This window comes from Lepidochelys kempii, chromosome 24 (genome assembly GCF_965140285.1).
Source record: "Lepidochelys kempii isolate rLepKem1 chromosome 24, rLepKem1.hap1, whole genome shotgun sequence".
Taxonomy (NCBI): Eukaryota; Metazoa; Chordata; order Testudines; family Cheloniidae; genus Lepidochelys; species Lepidochelys kempii.
This window is the reverse complement of record NC_136403.1, coordinates 3,974,567-3,999,995: the sequence shown is the minus strand read 5'-3', so window position 1 is coordinate 3,999,995 and position 25,429 is coordinate 3,974,567. Positions and strand designations below refer to the sequence as shown.

Below are 25,429 nucleotides of genomic sequence, written 5' to 3'. Positions count from 1 at the left end.
CCTTGGGCAAGTCCCTTCCCTGCTCTGTGCCTCGGTTTCTCCCTTCTGGAAAAATGAGGCTGGACCCCAAAAGGACTTGGTGTTTGGGAAACCCTGCGAGAGTCACAGGGCAAAGCAGCATTTGCGATAGCAACCAGCAGCTCCTGCTGCTAAAGCCCTGGGATTTTGGCTGCCTCTAGCACCTAGTCCTTTGTCAGAGACCTGTTTTCCCTCCCCGTTGAGTTTCTGGCATGTTTCCTCCTCCCTGCACCCAAAGATTCCCCTTTTCATCTCTTCTTCCTCCAGCCACTTGAGTCATGGGGCTGGATCCCCAGCTAGTGCAAATAACGCAGCTCCTCAAGCCCTGATTCTGATTTGCACTGGGGCCCCTTTGCCCCTCTCTGGCAGAGCAAGGTGGTCTTGAAGTGAGTGTCCCTGGAATTCATGCCGCCAGCTGACAAATGAACGTACAGATGAGAATCGGGCCCTTTGACGTCAATAGAGCGATGCTGATTTGCGCCAGTTGTGGATTCGGGCCACCGTGTCCTTTTCACTTGAGATAAAACTAGCCATCAATCCTGCCTGGAGGAAAGGCCAGGGCTGCGTTCTTAGCATTTAGCAGCTCAGCGCCTCCCAACAAGGGCCGCGTGCTACCCAGGCTCTCGGGGCTTTTGCTGAGCTCCATGCGCTGGGAATTCTGTGGGCAATCAGCCAGGTGTTTTTTTTCCTGTTGGGGGAAGACCCTGCCCTTGAACAGGCAGCTGAACTAGCTTGAACTTGCTGTTTACCCAGGGCCTTGTGTGTGCTCAGCAGGGCAGGGGTGTTTAGCAGCGTGGCCTAGGGGACAGAGCCCTGGGTGAGCTCTCTAGGTGCTTCTGGGACAGAAACAATCGTTTTGGCCCAGGGGCATACAGCAACTCGGGGGTAGGGCCGGGAACAGACCCCAGGAATCGTCTGCTCTACCCACTAGCCCATGCTGTCTCATGTAGACAAGAGCCAGACCCAGCAGAATGGCGGGGGAAGGAGACACTTTAAAAAAGATCATTCTCCATTTTCCTTTTGTGGGTGAAATCTTTCCTCTTTTCTTTCTGAGCTCGGGAGGAACCAAGAATGGAGGCGGGGGAAAGTTGGATCGAATGTGGTAAATAGTTTCGGCTGGGGGATGGGGTGGGAAATGAGCAAGGTCGACATGGGTTCACTTTGTGTCAGAAAGACAGTTAGGAATTTACCTTCGCTTTGATTTTAAAAACCATTAAACCTATTAAAAAAAAAAACAATAACCCCTCCCCTAAAGTAAACACAAATTATTCTGTTTGGGTGGTTCAAAATCAGGCTTTTCCGAATTGGCCACTGAACTGAAGACTTGATGATCACCTGGCCCCAGCCAAGCATCAGAAATGGTTGTGGGGGTGGTGAGATGGAGCCTGATGCTCTGTTATCTCGGAGTCTCTCGTAGTAACTTGCTAGTCGTTGGTTCTTGCCTTGTTGTTTCCCTGAGCCTCAGATACGTCCCCTAGACTGCACGTGTGTTGCTCGTTGCAGAACAGGGCAGTCCAAACTAAAAACCTGCTGCAGTCCCTGGCTGGGTCAGTAGGGGGTGTGTATGCCGGAGGGGGTATTACAGGCAGCTGGCTGCATTAGGGTTACTCCAAATTGCCCTAATCTAATCTCAAACCGGTTTTGCAGCCTCCCCCCCATGCCACGGGAGCCAGGCAAGGGAAGGGCGAGCAGGAACCAATTACGCGAGAATACAGAAGTCCCGCCGGTCACCTCCAGCCCTCGGAAGGGGAAGTGAGCGCTGCGGCCCGGGTGGGGGAGCTGTGCTGGGACGTTCGTCAGGCTACTGTGTACAGAGAAGGCTAAGGCTGCCGGGGCCCCTGCTAGCGTCTCGCCCCTGCCTCTGAGAGAGGGCCCTAAATCGGCATCCAGACCCTCCATCTGTAACATGGACCTCGGCCTAAGCACCTCACCCCTCGAACTCAGCTCTCCCTGCAGGACCTCTGACCCTGGCCCGAGTTCCCTCTCCCTTCATCAGCCCCGGCCTTTCTCCAGTCGTGGGGTGCTCCCCGCTCCCCAGAAGCTTTGGACAGGATCCTGATCAATGCAAGGGCCCTGCCTCTTGTCCACTCCCCCTGCAAGGTGGGGGCCTCTCTCCATAGGGGGCTGGCAGCCAGCAGGCCAGACAGCTGCCCCATGGATCCCAAAGCGTCTGTGTTTGTCTTGTGGAGGGCTGACCCCAGGTGTGGTGAGGGACGTTGTTGAGGAGGGGAGTTGGGGATGGTGGGGTTGTGTAAGGGAGAGCAGGTAGGGATCCAGGGAGGTTTTTGGGGGTCTCCTGCTCTTCCCATCTTCCCCCCTGCCATGGTTGAACAGCTGGGCCATGATCCAGCATCGGGGCTCCCTGCCCTCCTGGGACCAGTTCCTGGAGAGGGCAGAGGATCAGAGCAACCCCAAGCTGCCCACAATCCCTGGCTTTAAATAACTCTCCACTCCCACCAGCCCCCTCCCCAAGCTCTTAGAGCTGGGCCTCGAGGCTTCTCTCCAACCAGCCCCCAAGGCCCAGTGGGTTTCAGGAGTGGGGTGGGGTTGGGGGGAATCTCCTGGTTGCGGTCAAATTATCCCCCCCCCCATCTTCCCCACACTGGTCATTTCCTGCTTTAAGCCTCCAGGTGAAATCCTCTCTTCCTTTTCCCACAAGCAGGAGCTGTTCCCCCCCACCCCAGAGTGAGGCAGTGGGGCTGCCCCATGGTGCAAGCAGTCGGCTGTCACTGGCTCTGCAGTGGTCCTAGGAGAGGGGTCTGCTTTGTAGCTTGGGGAGTGGGGCGAAAGAATCTTAAGGGCTCTTCCTGCCCCAGTCCAGCCCCCACCCAAATTTAACCCTAACTTCACTCTCCCCTCCCCCCAACGGGCGCTAGGTGCTGTACAAACACAGAACAGACAAGCAGCTTCCAGGCTGAGCCCTCTTTGGGCATGCTGTGCTTGGAACTGGGGTTGGGGAGGATCCGAGAGTCATTCCCATTTCTGGCCCTGGGTCACAGTAAGGGAGAGGTAGTGGGGACTAGTGGCTAGGGTCCCCCTCCCCCCATGACCCTCAGGAGAGCTGGAGTGACCTGACCTTGGGGCTGTACCTTCCCCTGAGTTTACCCCTCCCACGTGTTCTCTGTCAGTCTTGCCTGGAAGCTCTTGGGGCCAGGAGTGTGTCACCCCAACTGTCCGTACAGCCCCAAGCACAGCAGGGCTGCCATGGTGTGTGTGTGTGTGTGTGTGTGTCTGGTTGCTATTGTACTAGGACTGGAACCTACCCAGCATCAGCCCTTCCCTCCAGCCGCAGCCAGTCCTGGGCAGATCAGCTGCCTCACTGATCATTTTTTAAAAATCCTGTTTTAAAAACCAGGGGCACAATTTACCCTCCCAGTGGCCAGCCGGCCTCCTTCCCCCCGGGGCCAATGGGCACTGGCTGAGGCCCTGGCAGCAGGGCCAGGGGGTGTGAGCTCCCCTAGAAGTGTGGGTGTGGGGGTGTCCCCCGGGGGCAGGCCGAGGGGGGGGGGCTGCCCTTGTGCAGCGGGGGCAGGCCAGCCAGAGCCCCACCACCCTCCCGGGCAGGATTTTCACCCTCCAGGCTGGGAGTTAAAATTTTCAGAGGATCCCTCGCTGCGGCCCCACCTCCCTCTTTGGGACTTTACTCCCCCGCAAGGCGGCAGGTGAGCGGCAGCCTGGGGCTGCAGGTGCGTTGGGACCCGGGGAGGGAGGGGGCAGCCAACCAACCCTCCCCCCCCCCCCCCGGGGGAGTTTTACGCCTCGTTGCGCGGGGAGCACTTTCTCCAGGCTCCCTGCCCGGCCATGGCATGGCTTTAAGGGGGCCCCTCTGGGGTCCTGCCCCGGACAGGTGGGTGGGGGGCCCCAGTGCCTGGCTGGGACGACGGGGGGGGGGGGGTCCTGGCTCTGGAGCAGCCAGGCTGTGGGGGCGGCTCAGTGGGTCCTGCAAATGTCTGTCTGTCTGTCGGTCTGTCCGTCCGATCCAGCCGCAGGCGCGCAAAGGGGCGGAGTGTGTGTGTGGGTCGGTTGCAGCGTAGCCCGTGTTGCGTAAATGTGTGTGTCCGTCCCCGCGCCCTGCACAATGTGTGTAGCGCGGGGTCCTGAGAGCCATGGACCCAAACTGCAAACCCTGCCTAGGATGGAAACCACCTCTAGCCAGGGGGGTGGCAGCTCCCCCCTGCGCCCCTACTTCCAGCAGCTGTGTACGTGTGTCTGTGTTGTGCAGCGCTGCAGTGGTGTGTGCTGCGATTCGCAGTGGGGCGCGCGGGGGCACAGTGGCAGGGGTGTGTAGATGGAAGGGTTTGTAGCGTTGTGTGCTGGAGGGTGGTGTGCATGATGCGGAAGGGGGTGTGTGTGAGATCTTTGCAGCGTTGTGTGCATGATGCGGAAGGGGGAGGGGGTGTTGTTGTTGTTGTGTCTATAGAATTGGCCGGGGTGGGCGCATGCTGGGAAGCGGGTTGTATATAATCTATGGTGTTGTGTGTTTGCTGGGGAAGGGGGTGTGTGTTGTGTTGTGTTGTGTGTGAGCTTACGGCGTGTGTGAGCGTGTGCTCGGAAAGGGTGGGTGTATGTAACCCTTTGTGCTGTTGTGCGCAGGGAGCGTTGTGTGTTGCCTGGGAAAGTTGTCTCCAATCTTTGCAGCGGCCTGGAGGTGCAGGGGAAGGAGGAGTGTGTTGCACAGGGGCACACGCAGAGGTGGGGCGGGGGGGTGGCTTGGGGAAAGTGTGTAGATAGATCAGCGCTGGGTTGTGTATGATCCAGTGATACTGGGTGTGTGTGTGTGTGTTACGGGGGTGGGGATGTCAGAGGATTCCACAATTCGTTCAAGTCCATTGATCCAAGACCCTGCCACCCCGTGCCCCCTTTAACCACAGCTCTGCTGTCCGACAGATTCCCCATGCAGAAGTATCCCTGCTTGGCATCTTCCCGCTGAAGCATCACCCTGTGCTGTTCCCACCCCGCAGTGCTGGGGTACAGGGCAGTTGCACATGGTCCCATTGGGTAGGAAGAGAAGCTCTGAGTGAGGCAGCAGAAGGGGGGGCTCCAGGGAGCAGGGTCTAAAGCCACGCGAGACTGGGAATCTCCCACCCCTTGGAGCTGTGACATAATTGATCCCAGGGCATCCGTTTTTGGCCGAGGCACCTCCCCAGTGCAAGGACAGAGCCGGGCTGAGAGGCAGAGCAAAGCAGAGGAATTATGGCCTAGCGGTTAGTGTGTGTGTGTGGGCTGGGGCTTTGGCATTAGAGGGTCAATTTCCACCTCTGCCACAGACTCTGTGTGCGACCTGGGACATGTCACTTAGCTTCTCAGTGCCTTGGTTTCCCTGTCTGTGACATGGCCCTGCCTTGCAGCAGTGCTGGGGGGATAGATATGCTAACGATTGTTTTTTGTTTTTGTCAAAAAACTGAGCAAATGTTTGTTTTTTCAACAATTGTAAAATTTCCGCCCATAATCCACCATTTTTGTGGGTTTGGCTGGAAATTATATTGGTTTTTCAACTAACCTGTGCACTCGGGATGCTCGGATGTGCTGCCTAGCCTTGTGTCTCCTCTCCAGAAGTGAGTGGGTGCCCCAGGGGCAGGTGTAACTCTCCGCAGATGGTGCGAGATTGTGCAGTGCTGTGTTGTAAAAATAGAGATTTCTTCCTGACCTCACCTGGTGGCTCATGCCCCGAAGCATCTGTATTGTTGAGATCTGGTGGTTCTTTTTAATATGAAACAAAACTCTGCTGGGTTGTCCCTTTATAATGCTGCTAGCAGTGATCCGGAGTGCTGGCCTCTTGGCTTTTGTCACTTTTCACCATGACCTCAGAGAGGGTCCATCTATACCCTAGGTGCAACAGTGCCAGGAGAACTAATTTTGTTTTGCAGTGTAGATTGGCTCTTGCCGTGTCATATAAATTGCATTAAGACCTTGGACTCCTCCCCTCCCGTGCCAGGTGGAGACCTCTGTTTTATGCTGCAAGGTCAGTCTTTGTTCCAAGTCCTCTGGGTTTGTAATGTACACAGGGCAGCAGTGAGATGTTGGCATAGTTACCCAGCCACTCGCTGCCTGGAGCCATCCATAACTGCGTGGTCACCCCGTCCCACTGGTGATTATAGAACTTTTCTGCAGCCCCTAGAGCAATTGCCAGCCTAAGTATTGAACATAAAATAACTTGGGCACTTTTGAATGTTGCTTAGAAGGTGGAGACAAGGACAAAGAACTGAAACTGGCTTCCCCTGGGTCACACACTGGCCTGGACTCGGGAGGCTTGAGCTTTATCCCAGCTCTGCCACTGGTCTGCTGGATGACCAGTCGCTTGCCTGCTCTGTGCCTCAGTTTCCCCATCTATAAACTGGGGATAGTTGATGCTGCCGTCCTTTGTAAAGCGCTGTGAGATCTGCTGATGAGGAATGCTGGCGTAAGAGCTGGATATTATGATGATTGTTCTTTGACTAGGCTCCTAGAAAGCATTTGGGCAATCCTCCGTAGGAAAAACCTGACACCGCCTGTCCCCAGAGAGGAAGCAGGCAGATGCCAATTAAGCAGAGGCTGCAGAACAGACAAATGTGTCACCCTCTCAGAGCATTCACGCAACGTGCAGCTGTGTGTGAGAGCCAAGGGGACTGGCACTACACAATGGAGATGCTGATCGGCCAGCACAGGGTAGCACCTTTTGTTCTTGCATCTGTCCTGTCTCTGGATGTGGTCATCTCAGGACTATCAAGCTAAGCAGGTGCTGGCTGGCGAGGTCTTGGATGGAGACTGCTGTGAATATCACCACGTGGTATATGTGCATTCTCCCCTCTGAATCAGTGCTAGAGGGTGCCATGGAGTGGGGTGGGTGACCCCCTCTGAGCTACTATTGAGCTTTCTGCCCTCTACTGGATGGCATCTGAACTGCTCAGCGGCGTGTCATAAGCACTATACAGCTAGCAGGGATCCTCCTTTAATGCTGTGTCCCATGCTTTTGGATCAGGAGGATCCAAGTTCTGTCCGCAGCATTACCAGGAAGCTCTGGTGGACAACAGTGGATGGAATCACATATATGACAGATGCAGGGATTATTTTCTCCATAAATCATTGGGGTCTTTTGTCCATTATTCTTTCCATGATGTCATAGGTGCCTATCCATCTGCTGAAGTAGATTTAGGAGGCAGATGCTGCTGTTGGTGATGCCGATAAGGCCTGAACTTATCAGACCCAGGAGAACAATGAGAATCTAACCTTTTCATTTCACTCTGCCTGGCCAGCACCGGTCAGTTTCACTTCCTCTGTAGTCATTTTCACTTTCTGGATTGGCCAATGCTAGCCACAAAGCACTTGTGTTCCAGGGTTATGAGAATTATAACCTTTTGATATCACATGCTTTTTTTGGTGGTGCGGGGGTGGGCTCTCTGTCGGGGAACCCCCTTGCTCAAACGACACCACGTTTGGGCCACTGATCCTTCCCCAGACCCCTATGAGGTACAGTGATGTTGAAGACCATTCAAGTCAGTATGTGAATTTAAGAGCACTTAGAAAAACCGACCGTCGACTGGTAACTGATTCTCAGCCTTACCTACAGCAGAGCTGCTCCTCCGCTATTGTCAGGAAGGTTCTCGCTGCTTGGGTCCGAACACTTTTGAGTAACTGGGCCCAGGTTTGGATAGGAGACCCGGTGGACGATCGGCGTCTGGTGCCAAAAAGCTTTTGCAGCTAGGCTGAGGCTTGGCTAGAACCTGCCCTTCCTCACGCTGTCTTAACCCCAGTTAATTTCAGGGGAACTAATCCTGGTTTACCCCCGTATAAGAAAAGGGATGCTCCAATCCAAGTGCCTGGGGTTGCTGAACAAGCAGCTGAACTGCTGCAGTGGGTAGAGAACATTTGGCTCTGTATAGCAGCTTTGTTTGCATAGATCTCCAAAGCACCAAGCTGGTCTCGTCACCCTGTTCTCCAGATCGGGGGGAACAAGGCACAGAGATGGCAAGTGACTTGCCTGAGGTCACCCAGGAGGTCAGTGTCAGAGATGAGTCCCAGCCTATTGTCCACTCCACTGGATGAAGGGGAGGGCACCCTTGGGTTTGCTCAGCGGTATTTCATTGTTCCCGTCCTCCAGGGGTGGTGGGAGGGGGTGTTGGAAAGAGTCCATAGCTGCCAGACTTGGCTGTGAGGCTGTCTGTTGTCTGGTTCCTGATTGGGGCCTGGGAAACACAGACACTGGTGAGGTGTTTGGAGAAGCAGAAGTAAATGAAACCTTCGGGCGGTTTGACGGGTCACTGGGAGGGTTGTGTCACCAGTGTCAATGGAGTGAGGGCTGGGTGTGCGGCCGCAGGGCTCAGCTGACTGACGGTGTTGTTGACACACCAGATTTATGGGCCTGTCACCAGAGCGCCCAAGCCCTGTTAACATCAGTGAGCTTAGCTTCACAACCCCTTATAGAGATGGGGAAACTGAGCAAGGAGGGAAAGGGACTCCCCCCAAATTGTCACCAGTAGAGTTGGGAATAAAACCTAGGAGTCCTGACTCCCAGCCCCCGCCCATCTCTAACTGCTAGACCTCACTCCCCTTCCAGAGCTGGGAATGGAATCCAGGAGTCCTATCTGTTGCCTTAGGCACTTTGCCATTCCCGAGAGAAAGGTTGGCCATCAGCTGGTTAGAGGTCGCAATACCAGGCGGTAGCAGGTCACGTGGGAAAGGTGCCTGAGTGGCCTGGATGTGGGGGCTGTAATTAGCATGAGGGGCATGTGGGGGGGTGGCAGGACATTGTAGCATTGTGATCTCTGGGGCATGGGCAAGCAGGCCGTTGTCTGTTTCCTCCCAAACATCCCTGGTTCCCTGTGTCTCTGTCCTATCTCCCTGGTTCTGGGATTCAGGATGCATTAGGGATGGGATCCTCTGGCAGGCCCCGCTGAGGAGTGGAGCTTGGATACTTGGCAGGCTGTGGTCTCTGGTGTTTGGTTCGAGTTTATTGTCCAGCTGATCTGGAAGATCTTTGAAGCCTGCTGGCTTGTAATTTCAGGGGAAGAAATCTATTTAAAAATCAATCCAGAGCCAATGGCTCGTCCCATTTCCAAACCTTTCCCCCCAGGCCCTCCCCCAGCAGGAGCCGTGATTCACCTCACATGGGGCCCTTCGCCAGAGGGATTCAAAACAAGAGGGTAATTGCTGTCGCAAAAACTGCACAGGGGGTGACTTCTCTGGGGTCGGTGCTGCAGGTACCCTGGGCAGGGGGTGAGCAGGGGGTGGGGATTAAGGACTTAGTGCTCTCTGTAGTCTCAGACTATGTGGGCCCTTCCCAGTTCCTGGGGCCATTTAGCGCAGCCTCAGGGCTGCTCTAGCTTATGCCCTGTTCTGTATGGGTCCTGGGAAGCATAGGATACCCATAGTGCAGTGCAGTGGGGCTGGGAGCAGCATCCTTCAGCCAGCTCCCTGCTGCCTGGGGAGCCCCTGCACAGGAGGATTCTCAGTCCCCCTTCTGCTGCCTGGGGGGAGCCTTGGTGAAACTGAGGCTCAGGCCCTAGGGGTGTAGCGATGAAGGCCGATCCTGCAAGCTGATCCGCAAAGCCCCACTGATGTCATTTGGGCCTTTGTCCAGGCTGCATGGACCAGCTAAGGGCCAAAAAGTGGCTGTGTGCTACCCCCTTCTCCCCCTGCCCCCTCCCCGCCCTGCCCGATGAACCTTAGCAGCTCCAACACACCTTGGGTTGATTCCTTCCCCTACGTCAGCGCCCCCATTCAGTCAGGCCCCTCCAGCAGCTTCACTGGGCCTTAAAGCTGGTGACTTCACCTCCGGGAAGTTGTAAAAGGGGTTTTAATGCAACTGAGACTCCGGCCCCACTGAGCTCAGAGCAGCGATCAGTCAGAGGAGAAGTGGTCCCATTGGAAGATCCGAGGGTGGACAAATGGAGCTGCCCCCCCTGCCCCCCAGGGATTTTAATTCCTTCTCCCCCACTGACTAAATTCCTCAGCAGCTCAGCTGTGACCCGACAGAGTAATCTCCCTTGTAATCGCTCTCCAGAGTCTCCCGGGCTTTGCTTTCCGGCCGTCTTGTTGCGCATCGAGTCTCTGTCTCATCTCCACTTCTGATTTCGTTTCACGCGGGCCCCCTCCATAGCCTGGGGGGCTGGAGAGGAGCAGGGGGAGCGAAGGGTTAAAGGGCACCCGGCCCTCCGGAGTGGGAGTGAAGGTCACCGGCGAAATGAGTTTCCGTGGCCTCGGCTGGAGATGTGGATGCAGGCGGCAGGTTATTTGGTGGTGTGTGTTCAGGGCTGGGATCGCAGGGTTGGGATTGAGGGGCATCAGCAGAGGGGTGTGTGTGTGTGTGTGTGTTCAGAGTTTGGATAGAAGAGGGGGCTGCAGGTTGGGATTAAGGGGCATTAGAAAAGCTGGGGGGACCTCAGGGCTGAATGGGCGGGGGGGTGCTGTGAGTCAGGCTTGAGGGGTATTCGCATCCCCACGTTCTGCTTTTCTCTGGCAGGTGACCCTAAGCGCCACTGCTCACAGCCAGGCTCAGTCCATGCCGGCAGGGCTGGGCCCCGCCCTCAGCACCACGTCTCTTCCCAGCTAAGCCGTGCCCTTCGTTTGTCTTTGCAGCTGATGGCTGAGGATGGCGGGGTCGTGGGCCTTGCCAATGGGGGGGCCGGGAGCCCCTTTGACACCATCAAGGTGAGAGTTGACCCTGGTGATTGGTGGCTGGGATCTGCTCTCTCCTTGGGTTATTGAGGGGCCGGGGGTCCTTGCTTGGGTGCATGATGCTCCGCAAACCTGTTCTGGCTGTTCCAGCTGAGCTTTCTCCCCCTCTGTTTTCGCATCTGGGGATGGCAGGGTAGTGGTGGGGTCTCTTTTGTTCTCACCTCCTGAAACAGCCCCCTTCCAGAAACCATTCAGTCCTGCAGAGCTCTGGGACCCAGTAATCTCCTGTGGCAGCAAGTTCCACCAGTTAATTTTGCATTTTTTAAAAAGTTTACTTTTAAATGTATCTGACGTGCTTATCTGGGCCCTATTACTGCAGCATCTGAGCAGCTCCCAATCATTAATGTATATAGTCTTGAGGCAGAGCAACTATACCCAGTGTATAGGTGGGGAAACTGAGGCCCAGCAGCTAAGTGACTCAGCCAAGGTCACACACAGAGTCTGTGGCAGAGTAAGGAGTTGAACCCAGGTCTCCCAAGCCCCTGCTTAGTTGCCTAGCCACTGGACTAACCTCTTGGCTGCCTTTCGCCTCTATCAACTTTCCTTCAGTCCCTGCAGCCCAGCTCCCGGCTCACCCCTCTGTGGACCAGCTCGTTGGCTCTAATGAGGCTCACCAGGGAGGCTGCTAAGGGGCAGGGTCTGGTGAATAGTGCTGCGCTGTTCTATAAACAGGGATTAACGGTGCATGGCTTTGTATCCAGGTGAGAGCTGGGTGGTCCAGAGCCTTGAACCCAGGCAGGGGAGAAGGCAGCTGGTAGCAGAAGGTTCTCTTATCTGCCAGGTGGTGGCAGAACAAGTGGCTGGAAATTGACCCAAAGTGGAAGTAAGGGGCAAGTTTCTAATGCTGGTTCAGGCTCCTCCCGGACGTGGCGGGTTCTCCGTCATGAGGAGTCGGTGGCTTCCAAGCCTTGCCCATCTGAGGGCAGCAGGGTGGCCTGGGCTGCTCTTCTCTGCGCGGTGGCGCCCCATGCAATGGGCAGGAGCTCACTGGCTCCTGGCTGGCAGCCTCGACAGAAGTACCCCAGAAGTAGCTGCACTGCAAACATCCCATATACTGGTTACCGCTGAAGAGCTGATATTTGCCAGTAGAGACCACAGTGCTGCCCTATCCTAAGTCCTGGGGGGAGCGTAGCATGGAGGTACCCGTGTGGGCTAACTGTCAGCGCTCTCCAACGTCAGTCACTGTCTGAGGAATTCTTCCAGCTCCTCAGAGCTCTCCGTCTTTGAGGCCCCGTTTGGATGGAAGACGCTGCATAGCGGCAGCCTGCTAGAGTGGACAGAGGCCTGCCGGCTGAGGATGGCGTGTGGGAATGCGGGCCTGCCAGAGGAGTCTCCCCTCGGGGATCCCAGCTGGGTCCCTCTCCCCAGCTCTGTTAGTCCCCAGGCGTGACCCGTGTGATGAAGTGACCCCTCCTGTGAACCTGTTGTGTTACTGTAGCAATGCAGGGCGGGAAACCCCTGCTGTTCCTCAGTGTACCTTAAAGGTGCGGCACCCCCAGGGTGACTGTGGCAGGGCTGATGTTAATCTCGGTAATGGAGGCTTTGCCCCCTCTCATCCAAGGGTCCCAAAGAGCTCTACAAACGTTCACTCGGTTTCAGCCAGGAGACCACCCCCCCCCCCCGCTGCCAGTATCCCCCTCCCCATGGGGAAGTGGGGTAGGGAAGTGATTTGCCCAGTGGCATGCAGGGAGTCAGTAGCAGAGCCAGGAAAGAACCCAGGAGTCCTGGCTCCTGGTTCTGAGCCTGTTCAGCCTTAAACACACAGCCAGGGTAAGAGAGCTGCCCCTGGGGTCTCCTGCTGAATTTCTGTACCCACTTGTGGCTGGCTCAGCGTGGATTGAACCGGTGACCTTCTGCAGCAAGGACAGGGCTCTCTGAGCTAAAGGAAGGGCTCCTCCTGCAGTGAGCAGCTGCCTCAGCCACCCCCAGGGGAGCCATGGTCCTGCTGGCTAAGCCGGGGTGCTGGGGGGGGGTTGCATTCAGCCTCTTCTCTGCTGCCTTCTGCAGGAGACCAGCTGGCCAGAGGACGATGAGGTCTTTGTGCCGGAGCTGCTGAGCCCCACCGTCATGGCCACGTTCAGGCCTGGCAGCGTGGAGGAGCTGTACGAGCTGCTGGAGAAGCTGGGCAGGTGAGGCTCCGCAGGCCAGGCCGTCCCGGGGGAGGGCGTCACCAGGGTGGCTGCGTTGCATCCGTGCCGGTTCCTGGTCCGGCACCCTTTGCACACGCGCCCTGTTGCGGGGTGGTGGGAGGTGCCGCCGGAAACCTGGACGGGGCTCTGCGGGTGAGGGGGGAGAGCTCGGGTCGCTCCGGCTTCCTTCCTGCGGACGTGTCTCTCGCGTGCACGCAGACTGAGGGTGCTAAGGATGGGGTCTCTCCCCCCAGCTTGGAGCGGAACCACCACAGCAGGAAACTCCCCTCCCGCCCTTGTCAGATCCGCCCCCACAGGAAAGCCGCCCCCCCCTCCCCCCCCAGCTCAGGGCCTGTTGGCTCCCAGGCTCAGACTTTCCCTTCGGACCTTCTCCAGACAGGTTCCTCTGTGACCCGAGCAGCTAAAAGGGTCAAATGGCCTCACAAGGGTTTGCTCGAGTTGAGCCAGCATCAGCGATTGCCTAAAGCACCTTCTCTAGCCACTAGGCTCTCCTTCCGTCCCACGGCTGCAAGTAGAACCCAGGAGTCCTGGCCCCTCCCCTGCCCTTCCCTTCCCTCACCGGGGATAGAACCCAGGAGTCCTGGCCCCTTCCCTTCCCTCACTGGGGATAGATCCCAGGAGTCTCATAGACTTTAAGGTCAGAAGGGACCATTATGATCATCTAGTCTGACCTCCTGCACAACGCAGGCCACAGAATCTCACCCACCCACTCCTGTAACAAACTCCTGACCTATGTCTGATCAATTGAAGTCCTCAAATCGTGGTTTAAAGACTTCGAGGTGCAGAGAATCCTCCAGCAAGTGACCCGTGCCCCATGCTACAGAGGAAGGCGAAAAACCCCCCAGGGCCTCTTCCAATCTGCCCTGGAGGAAAATTCCTTCCCGACCCCAAATATGGCGATCAGCTAAACCCTGAGCATGTGGGCAAGAGTCCTGGCTCCTCCCCTTCCCTCCCCTCCCTGGGAATAGAACCCAGGAGTCCTGGCTCCCACTTCTCTGTGCTAGACCCACTGCACTCCCGCCTAAAGCTGCGGGGGAGGGGAAAAAATCCCAGGAGGTCTGCCTTCCCCGCACCACTCCTTTCCCTAACTGGGACTAGAACCCAGGAGTTCTGCCACCCGTTCCTGGGTGTGGGTCACGCTACCTCCGATAGACCATGTCAGAGCTTGCATGTGGCTCCCCCCGACACCTGGATGGCATTAGCGTGCGGCAGGGAGCGCGTGTCGTTGGCCAAGCCCCGGAGGAATTGTTAGCATGGCTGGTGCAGCGAAGGGAAATGTAGCGATGTGATACACCAGGACGGCCGGGGGTTTATGGAGCTGTATGTTTCCCAGTTTGCTGTGTGCGCGGCCATGCTCGGGGCAGGCCAGTGCTCTCCGGACGCTGAACGTACATTCCACTCGGGAGGGAGTTTGATGGCTCACGCCTTGCAGAGGTCCCATGCCACGGAGCCGGAGCCAGATCTCGCCCCCGGCATGGCTGTGCAGGGCGTCAGCCGGTGTCCGGACTGGCCCCTGCTCTGTCAGGCCAGGCTGTTCCCATCACACACTCTGATTTGGCTTCTTCCCCCTTGCGATGTTTTTCCATCACTAAGGACACTTTCGTGAAAACACGATCGCTGACATCTCAATAGTTCATTGGCTGCTGCTTCTGAGAGAGTGGGGTCTAGGAGTTAGAACAAGGGACTGGGGATCAGGACACCTGGGTTCTGCTCCCAGCTCTGAGGGGAGTGGGGTCTGGTGGCTGCGGGGAGGGGGCTGGGAGTCGGGACTCCTGGGTTCTATTCCCAGCTCTGGGAGGTGAGTGGGCTCTGGGGGTTAGTGTGGGGGTGGGGCTGGGAGTCGGGACTCCTGGGTTCTATTCCCAGCTCTGGGAGGTGAGTGGGGTCTGGGGGTTAGCGTGGGGGTGGGGCTGGGAGTCCGGACTCCTGGGTTCTATTCCCAGCTCTGAGGAGGGGAGTGGGGTCTGGTGGCTGCAGGGAGGGGGCTAGGAGTCAGGACTCCTGGGTTCTGTTCCCAGCTCTGGGAAGGGAGTGGGGGGAGGGGGCACTGCTTACCCATTCTGATGTCCACTGCCCAACTCCTGCCCCCCCCCACCCCACTCTGACTGCTCCAGCCCCCCCACCAGGGTGTCTCTTCACCTTGTCCCCACAGCGGGCACTTCGGGGTGGTGAAGCGCTGCCGGAAGCGGAGCTCGGGGACTTTATACGCCGCCAAGTTCGTGAAGATGCGCAAGTGCAAGGGCAGCCGGCTGGGGCTGGACCGCGAGTGGGTGGAGCGGGAGGTCAGCATCCTGCAGCAGCTGGAGCACCCCAACATCCTGCGTTTGTACGACCTCTTCGCCAGCAAGGCCGAGATGGTGCTGATCCTGGAGCTGTGAGTGGGTGGGGTGGGGGACAGGGCACGGGGGCTCCCTCTCACCCTACTGTAATAACGCTCCGTGTTTATAGCGTGCCTCGCCCGCTCCCTGCTGGGGGATCGTCCCCATTGCACCCATGGGGAAACTGAGGCACAGAGACACTGACAAGACTTTCACCGAGGTCATTCAGTGACACAACTGGGAAAGAACCCAGGAGTCCTGGCTGCCAGTCCCCACTGCTCTAACCACCAGCTCTCACTCTTTGCCTGCCTGGAAACAGCTGCTCCAGGCTTCAGGCTTCAGGCTTGACAAAGCCCTGGCTGGGATGATTTAACTGGGAATTGGTCCTGCTTTGAGCAGGGAGTTGGACTAGATGACCTTCTGGGGTCCCTTCCAACCCTGATATTCTATGATTCTATGCTCCAGTCCCCAAGCGTGTCGTACCTGGGCTCTGAGCTCTGTGCCAGCTCCCCGTGGGTGAGTCAAGGTGTCTGTGATGAGTTTCGAAGCCCCAGATGGCACGAGATTGCCTTGATCCGCCCTGCACGCAGCAGCTACAGTCCCCTGGCACGGTGGAGCCATGGGTTCCTGGCCGTGAGTGCTCTGGGATGGGCAGCTGAGGGTTTGAAATCCTGAGCTCTCCCCTGTGGATGGCACCTCTCTGGTGTGAGAACCATGGATTTGGCTTCGGGTCTGCTTAGCGCTTTGAGCTTGGGTGGATGAAATATATATTTTTTTCATCCAGGCAAATCTCGTTTAGATCCTGCAGTTAATGGGCCTGATTCTCCACTGGCCTGCACCTTGTGCTGGCAAAGTGGGTGCCATGGTAACCTTTCACCATCCTCCTCCCCCCGTAACTGCACAAGGCAACCAGGACCCTACGTGATCTATGCTTGTATATGTGTCTGTACGCCCACCTCTGTCTGCCTCGTGCGTATGAGATGATGATCTGTCTGGATAGTGCCTCCTGTCTATAGGCTTCTACACGATGGCTGTACAGGGGGTCGCTTTCCTGCCCTCACTGAAATGCAGCCACTTCTTAGGTGGAACACTGCAGCTGATTAACAGCAGCATTGAGCAGGGAGCACACGTCCCGCTCTGAAACTCAGCCACCTCTGAGGAGGAATGTGGTGGCTGTAATGGACAGGAACTGCAGAATGGAATTGGGGCAGAGTGGTCAAGTGGGTCGCGCACAGGTCTGTAAGTCAGAACTCCTGGGTTCTAGTCCCCACACTGCCCTATCCTGCTCTGTGACTCCAGGACAAATCACTCCCCCCTTTGTGCCTCAGTTTCCCGAGGGGGGATGTGGTACTGACCCCACCGATGCCAGGGTCCAATGGAGTGCCAGGTGTTTACACCACACCTGTTCTAGCATGAGCTTGCTGCTGTCCCTGCCCCTCAGTACAGCGTGGCTCCGGCCACTCCCCAGGCCCTGCCAAAAGTGGGAGCAGGATTGGGCTCTCTGATGTCTCTCTGCCTCACCCGCTCTCCCTCTCTGCTCTCAGGATCCGCGGTGGGGAGCTCTTCGACTTCATTGCCGAGAAGGAGATGCTGATGGAGGCGGAGGCCATCGAGTTCCTGCAGCAGATCCTGCAGGCTGTTGCCTACATGCATGGGCGGCACATTGCCCACTTCGACCTCAAGGTGCCCAGCCCCCTCCCTTCCCAGCACAGGAACTGCCTTTGGCCCCTTAGCTGTTGATTCTCAGTCCCTCCTGGCTCTTGCCCTGCATGTGGGAGCGGGTTGGAGACGGGCAGGAGGGGGCTAAATGCCCTTTGTAGCTTTGCAAGGCCTTGCCTGGTTCTCAATGTAAATCAGAGCAGCCTCAAGGCTGCTCTAACTCACACTCTCCTCCCTACGGAGCAGCGAATTCCCATAATGCAGCTTGCTCCAGCCATGCCTCCAATCCAACCCCATTCTGGGGACTGGGCCAGTGCAGGGCCCGTTACACCAGCTCCACCCCAGCCAGGGAAGCCCCGTTCATGGGGGCGGGGAGGGGTTGTCAGGGGGCTACTTCCACCCACTTCAAGGCCTCAGAGCAGCCTCAGAGACCCAGGCCCATGGTGCACAGCCTGTGGCTTTTCCCATCTCCAAGGGGGTCTGGGATGGAGCCACGCATGTGGGTTGGACCCATTGCAGAGCCCGCTCTCCTCTCAGGCTGCCTCCTGCCCGTCCCATCTCCTCTCCCCTCCCTCCGCTCTCTTCTCACCGAACTCCTAGCACGGCCACTGAGGTTACACTGACACCTGCTGGCCAGCAGTAACTCTGCAGGCTCAGCACAGTTTCTTACACCTGCCGTCCCGTTCCCCCCCCAGCTGGAAAGCAGCTGTAGAAATTAGATAACCCCTATGCTCCGGGGCAGGGAGATGGGGCCAGGGCTGTGGGCTAAAATGCAGCCCAGACAGTGGGGCTGTTCTCCCTGGCTGCATGGATCTCCCACTTCCATGCTTGGATCTCAGCCTCGCCTGGCGGGAGTCTCGGAAAGAACTCACCTGGGAAACCCTGCGGCCTTCTGCGTTCCCACCTTGATCCCTGCTGGCTCCCCTCCAGTCGCAAGCCTCCAATCGCCACACAACTATTCCAACCTCCCCTACCGCTGCAACCCAGCAGTGGGCACGGGGGAGGCCGTGGGGCATGAGGCCTGCTGTGCAAGTCGACCCTGTAAGCCCCGATGCCCCTTATGTCTGTCTGCACCAGTGCAAAGTGGGTGTGAGATGCTGCCCATCCCGATCTGATCGTGTTCCCGCGCTTGTTTTGCACTGGTGTCAGTGACCACGTGGGGTGAGGGAGAACTGGGCTCATGGTGTCTCCCACCCCTCCCCCACAGCCGGAGAATATCATGCTGCTGGAGAAAGATGTCCCCAACCCGAAAATCAAGATAATCGATTTTGGTCTGGCCCAAAAGCTGGAAGACGGAGTAACCTTCAAAAGCCTTTGTGGGACTCCGCAGTACGTAGGTAAACAGCTGAACATGAATGGTCTGCTGGGACAGTTGCCAGGAGCCTGTGGGACTCCTTGGCATAGTAGTCTATTGGGGTTAACCTGTGGAACTCTCTGCCACAGGATATTGTTGAGTCTCATGGTGAGGGCCCTACCAAATTCACAGTTCATTATGGTCAATTTCATGGTTATAGGATTTTTAAAAAATCCGAAATTTCATGATTTCAGCTATTTAAATCTGAAATTTCATGGTGTTGTAATTGTAGGGGTCCTGACCCAAAAAGGAGTTGTGGGGGGGGGGTCACAAGCTTATTGTAGGTGGGGGGGGGAGGTTGTGTTACTGCTACCCTTACTTCTGCGTGGCATCTGTCTTCGGAGCGGGGCAGCTGAAGAGTGGCGGCTGCAGGCCGGGAGCCCAGCTCTGAAGGCAGCCCCATCGCCAGCCGCAGCGCAGAAGTAAGATGGCTTGGTAGGGCATTGCCCCCCTTCCTTCAGTGCTGCTGCTGGCGGGGTACTGCCTTCAGAGCTGGGTGTCCAGGCAACGGTCGCTGCTCTTCGGCTACCCAGCTCTGAAGGCAGAGCAGAAGTAAACCTGGCAATACCACGACCCCCCCCCCCGGAAATAGCCTTGCGACCCTCTTGCAACTCCCTTTTGGGTCAGGACCCCCAGTTTGAGAAACGCTGGTCTCCCCCCGTGAAATCTGTATAGTCTAGGGTAAAAGCACACAAAAGACCAGATTTCATGGGGGGGGGAACCAGATTTCACGGTGCGTGACGCATTTTTCATGGCTGTGAATTTGGTAGGGCCCTACGCATTCTGTAGCAAGATTCCTGAAAGCCTGAGGTGGGGACCTGAAGAATAATCTCGTGTGTTTCTGCAGCGCCTTTCATCCCCAAGCGCTTGGGAATACTCGATAGCAAGGAATTGCCCCCGCATCTAAAATGGAGCCACCTCTGGGGCAGAACACAGTAGCTACTTCGAGGAACGTACAGACACTTTAGGACGGGAAGTGAAGGAGACTCTTGTTTCCTGCCAACCTGCGGGGGGGGGGTGGACTGTAAGGAGGCAGAAGGCAGTAACCAGAGTTTTGGGGGCAGGGGAGATGTGGCTCTGAATGGCCCTTCCCTCCCCAAAGAACCAGGGGATCTTAATGACCGCCCATGGCTTGGACTCTGGGTTCCTGGCCTGTCTGAAAGAGCAGCCCAGTACCCCTAGCACCACTCAGAAGCAGTGGGAATGGCTGGATTTTAGAGATGGAAACTCAGCGGGGTGAGGGTCGTCCAGGCTGACCCTGCGGTTGTATATAGAGAGGTCATTTCTGCTTTGACTTGCTGTACATCTCGTGTCCCATGGGGGCGAAAGGAGTCGAGCAGTGGACACAAAGTGACTATTCTGTATTTCTATTTTTTTTTCTCCTCCAAGCTCCCGAAGTGATTAACTATGAGCCCCTGAGCTCGGCGACAGACATGTGGTAAGGACGGGGAGCCTGCGTGGTGCCCCTCATTAAAGTCGTGGCTCGGGCTCCGGGTATAACGTCAGCTGTGGTCAGCTCGGCCAAGTTCTCAGCCTCACCCAGGCAGTATTCCAGGGTCCGTTGGCTTTGTTTTGAACACGCCGCGTGCCGCTGGGGGACGATTCCCCGGCCTCTTGCATCCGACTGAAGAGCCACAAAAATGATCTGACTGTGAGCGTCTTAAGGAGCTCAGTCCGCTCAGCTCTTCAGAGCGATGATTGCGAGGTGACTGGTGTTTGAAGTACCGTCGGGGGGAGAAAACACCAGCACCTCTTTGCTTTCTGACTTTCCTCCCATTTGTCGTCCTGCTTAAGAAAGAGTTTCTGTTGTCCTGTCCAGGAGCACGTGGGCCATGCAATCCGGGGTGCCAGGAATAGTGGAAGCGAGCAATGGGCTAACACGTCATAGAGTGGAAAACTGCTCAGTGAAAGGGAGGGAGTGACGCTGGATCAGCAGGATTTGGGATAAGGGTCGAGAGCAGAAAAAGGGTGAAATTTACCCCGCTCTGCTATTTATTACCAGGATCCCCTCCTTGATTTCTACAAATGTAACCTGTGCGTACTGATTGTCCGCAGGCCTCGGGCCAGCTAACCTAGAACGTGTCTTTGTTTATTTCAGGAGCATCGGCGTTATTACCTATATCTTGTAAGTACCTGACGTCTTGGGTGTCTCTTCTTGTCTGACCCTCCTGTCTTTAGCCCTTGCTTTGGGTTTTTAATCCAGAGACCACCCCCAAGTGCATCACTGGAGGTCAATATCATTGTACAGAATGGGGAAACTGAGGCACAGAGCAGGGTCACAGCTTCCCCAGGGGCTCTGCAGCAGGGCCAGGAAGAGAACCCAGGTTTCCGGAGAGCCAGGCCTGCACCCTAACCACTGGACCCTACTACCTGCCCCACAATTGCTCACAACACAGCAAGCTGAGCTCCAATCGTGGGAGCATGCCCCTTCTCTGAGTGATGGGATTGGGATGCTCAGCTGCTCAGCACTTGGATACCTCTGCCTGGGACGTGTACTTAGGTTAATTGGGCTTGACTCTTGTTGACATTACGGCCCCTTTACACCATGCTGGCCTGGAAGTGACAGTAACTACCTCCCCCCCGCTTTCAAAGTACTTCACCTGCTGCCGTGGTGCAAAGGAAAATCAGGCCCTTGGATTACAAACACCTTTGGGACATGGAGCATGTCTGCCTCTGTTTGTGCAGCACCTTGCACGCAGGGGCCCTGATCCTGGCCAGGGCTGGCTCCGGTCCTTGGCTGGTATCAGTCTGGGTCAGAGGACAGGTAGAAGGGGCCCTAAGCCAACCGTTTGGGCAAGAACTCAGCAGTGAGGAGTGGACTGTAGGGGTGGGGAGGGTTTCATACCAGCTGAGGAGCGGGCTGGCTGTATGGTCCCTGTTGCCTGGCTCTCAATGTCCTCTGGCTGCGGTAGTCCATGCTCTCTGGACAAAGAGGCCGGGCTCCCGGCAGATGGGTGGACGTCACGGCCTTTGTAGGATGGGTGGGTCTCTCACCCTTCTCTGGCATGCCTCCGTGCATCAGAAAGGTCACATTGGGAGCCTGGAGCTGTCCCTGGTGGCTCCCCGTGGGGGTCAGGGGCCCATTGGACTCAGCGAGCTCTCAACGGATCCTTGTCTTCTGCAGGCTGAGCGGGATGTCCCCGTTCCAGGGCGAGACGGATGCCGAGACCCTCTCCAACGTCGTTGCTGGCAACTACGAGTTTGAGGAAAAATACTTCAGCGAGACCACCGATATGGCTAAGGACTTTATCCAGCAGCTGCTGGTGAAGGAGCCCAGGTAATGCCTGGCACCCGTCGCAGCCCGCTGGGCAGCAAGACCCTGAGGCTGGCACCTGCCAACCGTGGGCAGGGGGTTACCCTGGCAGAGTAGCTCAGAAAGCAGGAGCCCCTTAATCCCTCTGCTGGAGCAGGCCATGCAGGGGTGACATTAACCTCTGGGTACAGCCAGCATAAAGCACCTGGCAGAGGGCTCAGGTGGGGGCCTCGTTCTGTCACATGGCACAGGGTGATTTCCACCCCTAAGGATCTAGGCAAGGTGTGATCCCAGCTGCGGGGGGAGGTTTGTTCAAGCCAATGTACCCCCATAACTCCAGCTGGAAAGGCTGGCACAGAGGGTGCAGGCTGGCCTGTGATTGGGTCCGTCCTGCATGGCACAGGCCAGCCGGACCGCGGCAGGACCACAACCTGTTAGCCACTGGGGGCCGGTCTGATAATCTGGGTGCCCTGGTGGCCCCAGAGAGGGGCTGGCATGCAAAGAGGGGACGATTGAATCCTTTGCACTGCATGGGACATGGGTGGGCTGGGGAGATGGCTCTGGGGGGCGGGGAGCAGATTCCTGACATAGGAGGTTCTCGGCAGGGCAGGGAGCACTTAGCGGGTAAGCACCAGGAGGGGAAAGGGCCCGGGTTTCCCGGAGAGAAGGAGTGGGGAAAGGTTTTTCTTTTCTGGTGGGAAAGCAGCAAACGGGTCCCGTTCTCCCCGCTGCAGGAGTCGCATGAGCGCGGCCGAGAGCCTCGTCCACCCATGGATCAAGGTGAGGGGGCTGCTTGCGTTTCCAGATGGACCCAGGGGTGCGTGGGGAGGCGGGGACCGCCAGGCTAGCAAGCAGGGGGATGCCCACGGCGGCGTCCGGTGGGTCCTGCTGCAGCCTTGGGGGTCAGGGCAGCCACTCCTGGTAGCTTCGTTCTTCCCTGAGGGCCCAGGCTGGGGGGACGGCATGGAGCCTGGTGCAAAGCCAAAGACCGAGGGCAGGCTGCAGAGGCAACAGGCAGGTGCCTGGCAGGTGGAGAATTGCCCCCGGGCCATCGAATACGGGATGAGCCCTTAGTGGCAGGGAAGCCTTTGGACAGGGCTGTTTTCTGCACCATCAGGAGTCAGATCCCTGCGGGAAACGGGCTCCTATAGACGAATAATGACCTTCCAGGGCAGCTGGTGAAGAGAGAAGCTCCCTCTTTCCTCCCAGGCCCCTGCAGCTGCCAGGAGACCCCAGGGGTATGGGGAACCCTGGGCTCAGTTCCCTAGAGGAGCAGGAGGTGGCGACTGAGCTGAGCAGTGGAGCCCAGGGCCGGTTCTCAACTCCGCTGGGTGTTTGTGGGTGCAGGGGATTCTCCCTCTAAGGGTACCGTGGTCTGCCTGTGGGCACGAGCTGGGGCTTGGGGTGGCATGCTGGGGGTGACGGCTCACGTTTTTGCCCCCTGGCAGCCCCTGAGCCGGAAGCAGGCCACCAACCGCAGCCGCTCCTCCATCAACATAAAGAACTTCCGCAAGTTCAACGCCCGCAGGAAATGGAAGGTAAATTTGCCACGGCTCCTCTGGGGCACATCCACGGGGGCAGCAGGGGGTGCTCTCCCTTCCCAGGCAGGGCTAGCCCCAGTGCGGCTCTAGGGGGCGCTGTGCTTCAGGGAGCGGGGCGGGTGCCTCATGGGGGGTGCTCTCCCCTTGCAGTCAGTGCTGACCCCAATACCCCAGGGAGCCCTTGGGGGCACTTGCCCCTTGCAGGTGCGACACTGGGGGAAGACCATTTGTTGTTCCATGGCCCTCTTTGAAACAACAGAGGCATCAAGCCCCAAGCTCTGGCTACATCTCCCCGACCTAAAATCCCCTGGTTCATTTCAGCTGCGTGCAGGATCCCTCTTTGCTTCCTGTCCTAAACTTTTGAACGGCTGCCCCATTCCACCCCAGAGGTGGCTGCATTTTAGCGGCCGGGAAGAAATCCTTCAATGTGAAAGAGGCTGCATAACAGCAGGCTCGTTAATAGGGACCATCGCTCCTGTATATGTGTGTGTGTGTGTGAGACCCCCCCCCCTAATATGTGGGTGTGGGGGCTCAAAAGGTCCTTAGCCTTAAGCTGCCCCATTGCATGTGTTTTTCACTCCCGCAGCTCTCCTACAACATGGTGTCTGCCTGCAACCGGCTTGGCCACCTGAAGCTCTTGTGTGGCCAGAGGAAGGAGGATGAGACTCTGGTGAGGCCTTGTTGATTAGCTTGAGCACTCGCTCCCTGGGCAGGCAGCTCTTGGGGGAGAGTGCTGGGGACCTTTTGCTCCGGACTCGCTGCTTAGGGGTTGGGGGAGTGATGGATGAATGGGCAGGGATGGGCTCTGGGCTGGGATTGGTGGGATGGGTTACAAGTTGGGGTTAGCATCAGGGGTCACATGTTGAAGGGTTTGGGGTGGGGTTAGATGCTGGGGTGAGTGTTGGGGTGGGGTGAGGGGCCTGGGTAGCATTAATCATCTGGGTACCGAACCAACCCCACCTTCCTGGAGCTCTGGACACCCCTGGGGGTTTAGAGTCAGGGCTGATGCTGGCCGGCCAGCTGGCTAGTTAATGAAACACTTCGTGCCAGCCTTTCTGCTGCTTCTGGGTGCCCAGGGCTGGCATAGACCTTGCCTGCCGTGCGCAGGATCTGCCTGGGGGCAGGCAGGGCAGGGCCGGGGTGTGTGTGTGTGTGTGTGTGAGAGAGCACACCAGGGGGCCCGTGTGCGTGCGTGGGGGACCTGGGTGTGCATGGGGGGGGTGTCTGTGTGCATGGGAGCCTGGGTGTGCACCTGTATGCAGGTGTGTACACTTATATCATGTGCCCTCCATCCTATCCACCTCCCTGACCCTCTCTGGTGCTCCCCCCTTTTCCAGCGCGGCTGCGAGAGCGACCAGGAGGATGAGATCACCTGCCCGGTGACACTGTTGCGCCGGCAGAGAAGCAGCTGCTCTTGAGACCTGGCCCCGCAACCACAGACTCCAGCATGCTCCCACCGCCCCCTCCCCACCCTCTGCATCAGCTGGGGAGGGGCAGCTGCAGCCCCCAGAGGTGGGGAAGGGGGGATCTGTGCTCACGGCCCTGTGAGATCAGACCCCCCGGCAGCTGGGCTCCATCCGCCGAGACCCGAACAGCAGGAAGGGGCATTGACTTTGGTTGGAGGGGAGTGGGAGGGGGCTGGAAATGGGATCCTGCCTCTTCACCCCCCCCCACCCCCGCCCCATGTCCCTCTCTAGCCGGACACCCGAGGACGGGGAGTGGGCTGCAGATGGAGCTGGTGAAAGGGGAGCACGTGTCAGTGGGTGAAGCTCGGGCGATGCCCGCAGCATCTTGGCACCCGGTCACCGTGCCTGTGGGGTGAGGTATTGGGGGGTGGGAGAAGAGAGCCCTGCTATTAACCCTTTCATTACCCCATCCTTATTCAAACAGAGCCCCCCCACCCCCAGCATTAGGGCCTTTCAGGGTGCATTTTCTGCACCCCTCTTATGCTTTCCAATAGGACCCCCCCTGGTGTGGCTGTTCTGTCTGGCACTCGTGGGGTTAATTGGAATCTTTTCCCCCCCCCCCATCCCACTCACTTTCAGACGGTGTGTTCCGGAACTCATGGGGTTAATCCAAGTGTACCCCCCCCACCCCACACTTGCCCCCAAAGCACTAGGGCCTCTGTTTATTCCAGCCCTCGTGGGGTTAATATGAGTCTCTTTCCATCCCCTGCACCTCGTTTTCTCCTCCCCACTCCGCTCCGCCTACTGACCCCCAGCAGTACCCTGGGTGGGGATGGACGGCGGCTCCGCATGCGAACGGCTGCCACGCGGTGCCAGGTGCCTTTACCCAGCTGTTGAGGGGCACCAGGGAGCCAGCTGGATGCCCCTTCCCCAGCACCCCACAAACACTTGCATGCTGGCCTAAGGCGCATGGCGGGCCAGACCCCCTCCCTCCCTGCCGGCTGTCCGGGGAAGATCTGCCTAGGTCATTCTCCCTCTGCCTGGTTTATTTTTAAAGAAATAAACGTGCCAAGCGTC

The 25,429-nt window shown here is 57.5% G+C and overlaps 1 protein-coding gene across 13 annotated transcripts in view; it reads left to right on the top strand.

Moving 5' to 3' along the window:
• The window catches only part of LOC140902549 (death-associated protein kinase 2), a 29,893-nt gene extending 4,464 nt beyond the window's left edge, over positions 1-25,429 (top strand). Inside the window, exons 1-13 of one of the 13 annotated variants that reach the window (XM_073322734.2) lie at positions 3,583-3,680; positions 10,457-10,644; positions 12,679-12,800; positions 14,974-15,195; positions 16,684-16,822; positions 18,006-18,135; positions 19,542-19,590; positions 20,251-20,277; positions 21,277-21,429; positions 22,140-22,185; positions 22,854-22,943; positions 23,533-23,616; positions 24,284-25,429. In XM_073322734.2, coding sequence (XP_073178835.2) covers positions 10,576-10,644; positions 12,679-12,800; positions 14,974-15,195; positions 16,684-16,822; positions 18,006-18,135; positions 19,542-19,590; positions 20,251-20,277; positions 21,277-21,429; positions 22,140-22,185; positions 22,854-22,943; positions 23,533-23,616; positions 24,284-24,364 — 1,212 coding nt within the window. In that variant the 5' untranslated portion in view covers positions 3,583-3,680; positions 10,457-10,575 and the 3' untranslated portion in view covers positions 24,365-25,429. Of the gene's footprint in view, positions 1-3,582; positions 3,705-3,766; positions 3,866-4,077; positions 4,218-5,131; positions 5,223-10,456; positions 10,645-12,678; positions 12,801-14,973; positions 15,196-16,683; positions 16,823-18,005; positions 18,136-19,541; positions 19,591-20,250; positions 20,278-21,276; positions 21,430-22,139; positions 22,186-22,853; positions 22,944-23,532; positions 23,617-24,283 lie in introns of those variants that run through there. The other 12 variants (XM_073322743.2, XM_073322731.2, XM_073322735.2 and 9 more) reach the window with 12 other exon arrangements.